General features: G+C 60.1%; 1 protein-coding gene across 1 annotated transcript in view; it reads right to left on the bottom strand.

The window, feature by feature from the left end:
- Positions 1-2,393: 2,393 nt before the first annotated feature.
- Positions 2,394-3,870, bottom strand: part of ATOH1 (atonal bHLH transcription factor 1) — a 2,854-nt gene continuing 1,377 nt past the window's right edge. The window contains exon 2 of the mRNA XM_015623644.1: positions 2,394-3,861. Within this exon, the coding sequence (XP_015479130.1) occupies positions 3,273-3,861 (589 nt within the window). The 3' untranslated portion in view covers positions 2,394-3,272. The remainder of the gene's footprint in view (positions 3,862-3,870) is intronic.

The raw sequence follows: 3,870 nt of genomic DNA, 5'->3' as shown, positions 1-3,870 counted from the left end.
TTTTCTGGTCTCCCCTCACTAGGTTTAACCCTTTCTCCCCGCTTCCCTTCCTCCTCCCTCCCCGAGGCCAGAGGTTGAGCAAACAGCAGCCGGAGAACTGCAGGGCAGAGATGAGCCTCGGCCGCCGCGCCTCGCCCCGCTCCGTCCCTCCGAAATCGCGGCGGCCGGGAGAGCCCCGCGCCGGGGTCCGTGGGCACGCTTCATGCGGAGAGCCGGGCTCAGAAGTCAGCGGAGCCGCCGTGCGCCTCGCACAAAGGCGACCGCCTCCCCAAGCCCCCCCGGCCCCCGCGGTCGTTTCGCACAGCCCGGAGGACAGTCAGCGTTCAGCCAAAATTTAACGCTCGGATAGTGCGCTTCTGACTCGGCCTTTTCAAATAAAAGCCCGTTTAGGATGATAAAAGCCCACGAAGCACACCGGGCGAGACTGCTTCCAGGGGTTGGTGCGCGTCCCCGCTCTTGTTAAAAAAACTTTGCGGTAGTCTGTACAAAACAAACACTGTCGCAGGCTCAATAAAGCGATTTATCCATCTTCATTACTTAAAGAAATGTTGTCTCTTTGTTTGTTTGGGAGATATTAAGCATGCTTAGCTTGCAACACATAGTTGATTCCTTTGCTAGTATCTTGGATACTTGGATCTGACTTTGGAAGGTAGGAGCTAATTGCTAATAATGGAGAGAAAAGAACCAGCCAGCATAGCGGGAGTGGCCTGGCATATGGGGAATGAGCGGTCTGAAATACTCAATATTCAAGTTTCCAAAATATTAATGAGATTATAGCAACCTGCAGCTATACGTTACAGCTTGTTAACGGAGCGCAAGAGAGGGGGGCTGCCAAGCGGTTGTTATGCAAACTCTATAGCTGAACCTTAAAATGGGAATGCGGCTGGGTATCTCTTTCAAAGAAGCGTTAAATAAAACAAAATAAAAAATAATAAAAAAAAAGCTCCTCAGACGGTGAGTGCTGCTCTGCGGCTGCGAGCACCAGCCGCGCCATGCGGTGCGCCCGTCTGTCGGGGGAAGGGACCCGAACGAGTGAGCGGGGAGGATTTTGATGCGCTCTTTCCCACCAGCTCGCGTGTTCGCAGCCGCAGGGGCAGAGCCCGGCACGGCGAGGCGGAGAGAGGCTGCACGCACCCCTTCAACCCACGGCCGGCACGGCCGGGGCCCCTCCGCTGCGCTGCCCCGCACCACGGCGGCGGCTGCCGCTTCTCCCGCGCCGGGTACATCCCCAAACTAAACCAAATAAACAAAACAACACCCCCAAAGTCGGTGGTTTTTTGCTCCGCCGCATCATTGCCGTGATGGGACCCCTCGCGTGCCCCCCAAGATGGCGAGACAGGCTTCCACAGCACAGAAATCAGTGCCGGTAACCAAAGCTGACCTACCCCGACAAAGAAGGCGTTTTATTAGGAAGGGAAATGACCCTCCCGATATACTTTCCACCCTGCGGGACCGTACCCCGCTTCGGCAGGTACGGGCGGCGGCCGCGGGTGCTGGCGGCGGGCAGGGCAGGGTGACAGCGCGGGGTTACCGGGGGGGCAGGTGCCCTGTTTCTGCAGGGGAAAGCGACACCCTCACGGGCTTCGCTCCCGCAGGGGCCGCTCCCCCGGCCGCTCCTGGTTAACTGATCACCTCCCCGACACCGCCCTCCCAGCGTCACCTGCTGAACCCAGCGGGACCCCGGCACCGACACGGCTCCGGTTTAGCCCCGGGTCTGGTGTCACGGCCAGGCTGGGCTAAGCATCAGCCAATCCCCCACTCCCGTCCGGGTTTAACCCGAGCCCAGGGGCCACATCCTGATCCCCCGGCGACCCGCCGCGCTGCTCGCGTGTTCCTAAAACCCCGCCGGCTTCCCCGCTCGCTCCCAGCCCTTTCTGCTCGACTTATACCGAGGAGGCTCCGTGGGGAGATCCCCTCGCAAAGGGGAGGAGTGGGGAAGAAGGGAATGATGTGACTCGAGCAGAGGTGCGGGGACAGGCGCTACAGAGCAGCGACAAGCTCCTTACCCTGCACTTGTTGCAATTACCCCGGTTCCGCTGGGAACTGCGGGACGGAAACGGGACACGGTCCCGGCGGCGCAGGGAATGGAGGTAGCGCTGCTCCAGGCCGGGGAGAGCCCGCCCCGGCCCCGGGGTCCGCCCGTCCCTCTGCAGACAGACGGGACGCCCCATCGGCTTCCCGGAGCGTCGCCCCCGGCCCTGCACCTCTTACCTCGCCTCGGGGTAAGAGACATCACCTCGGATGGGTGAGGGCGAGGGGAGAAGTTCAACACCATCACGCTTTGAGGCTGATTTTGTTTTGGTTTGTTTTTTGTTTTGTTTTGTTTTTTTTAATGTTTATTTGATGTCCAAAAAAATTTAAAATTAAAATACATAAAACAATGGCAGCTGGCATTGCTAAAATCAAAATAAACGATTTTCGTCGTAGAAAAGATTTTTTTTTTTTAAAAAAAGAGAGAAGCAGAAATAATTGCAAACACTGCATAATAAATACGTTTCCTATTACCACAAAAGGAAAATAAAACTGACATAAAAGTTTGACACGACAAAACCGTTTTCGTTTTTAAGAGGGCGGTTAGGATTAAGTGGCTTAATTAAATATTTGTCTCCAATTGGCAGTGAGTAGCTTTCCTCTTGAAACTGCATCTCCAGCCGCTGATAAAGTGCTTGCGCCAAGTTTCCCCCCAAAAGACGCCGACATGGTGCTCTAAGGAAAATCCAAATTTTTTCCGCTATTTACAGGTTAAGACGGTGCGTTATTGTGTGTGTATGCGTGTGCGCGTGTGTATGTGTTTCCACAGCAATGCGACCCACGGCGGGATCGGTGTCCTGGAAGACGGGGGTGTCAGGGCAGGTTCACGGCCGGGTGGGGATGGATGGCGCCGGCGGCACCCCCGGCAGCGGGGCCAGGCTTTCTCCCTGCGCATCACCTGCTCGCCGACGGGGCGAGCCAGGCTCCGCGCTGCGAGGTGGCGTGTTGGCAGGAGGGAACGGCAACGACTTCTAGGCGAAAGAAACTTTCGAAGTGTAAACTACAAATGGAAACAAACCAACCGAGCCTGACAGACAGGGCGGGTACAGTCATTCGCTAACAGCCATCCCCCCTAGACAAACCAGGGGCTGCCGGGGGTGGGAGACGAGGGGGCGGATTTCAAAGCGACCGAGGGGAGCCGATGCCGTCCGTGGCGGCGCCGCGTCCGGCTGCTCACCCCACGGCCGAGTCCGTGCTTCGAGGGGCGGCCTTGCGGGGCTGCCGGGGACGACGCCCCTGCCTTAGCTGGCCTCATCGGAATCGCTGTAGTGGGAGCGGGGCGAGAACTCCCCGTCGCTCCTGTGGGACCGGGGCGACGTCTTGCTCCTCTCCTGCGGCGGCTGCCCGGGCTGCGGCATGAGGAGGGCGGGGGAAGGGGCTCTCTGTCCCATCAGGGCGCCCTCCGCAAAGGAGGAGAAGTGCAGCGGGTCGAGCTGCACCGAGTAGCCCCCCGCGGCCGGCGGCGGGGGGAAGCGAGTCCTGCCGTGCCCGGGGGGCGACGCTCTGGCCGGCCCCGGCGGCGGCGCCGGCTGCCCCGGCGGAGCTCCGGCCCCGGCGGCGGCGCAGGGCGGCTCGAAGGGGGCCCCGCGGTGCTCGGCCTTGCCGGGGGCGTCGGGAGGGGCGGCGGGGCCGTGCAGCAGCTCGGCCAGGGCGCTGATGTAGATCTGCGCCATTTGCAGCGTCTCGTACTTGGAGAGCTTCTTGTCGTTGTTGAAGGAGGGGATGACATTGCGCAGCTGGTCGAAGGCGTGGTTCAGCCCGTGCATCCGCCGCCGCTCCCGCGCGTTGGCCGCCAGCCGCCGCTGCTTCTGCACGCCGCTCACCTGCGCCCTCAGCCCG

The sequence above is a fragment of the Parus major genome, chromosome 4 (genome assembly GCF_001522545.3).
Source record: "Parus major isolate Abel chromosome 4, Parus_major1.1, whole genome shotgun sequence".
Classification (NCBI taxonomy): Eukaryota; Metazoa; Chordata; class Aves; order Passeriformes; family Paridae; genus Parus; species Parus major.
This window is presented reverse-complemented; position numbering and strand designations above follow the sequence as displayed.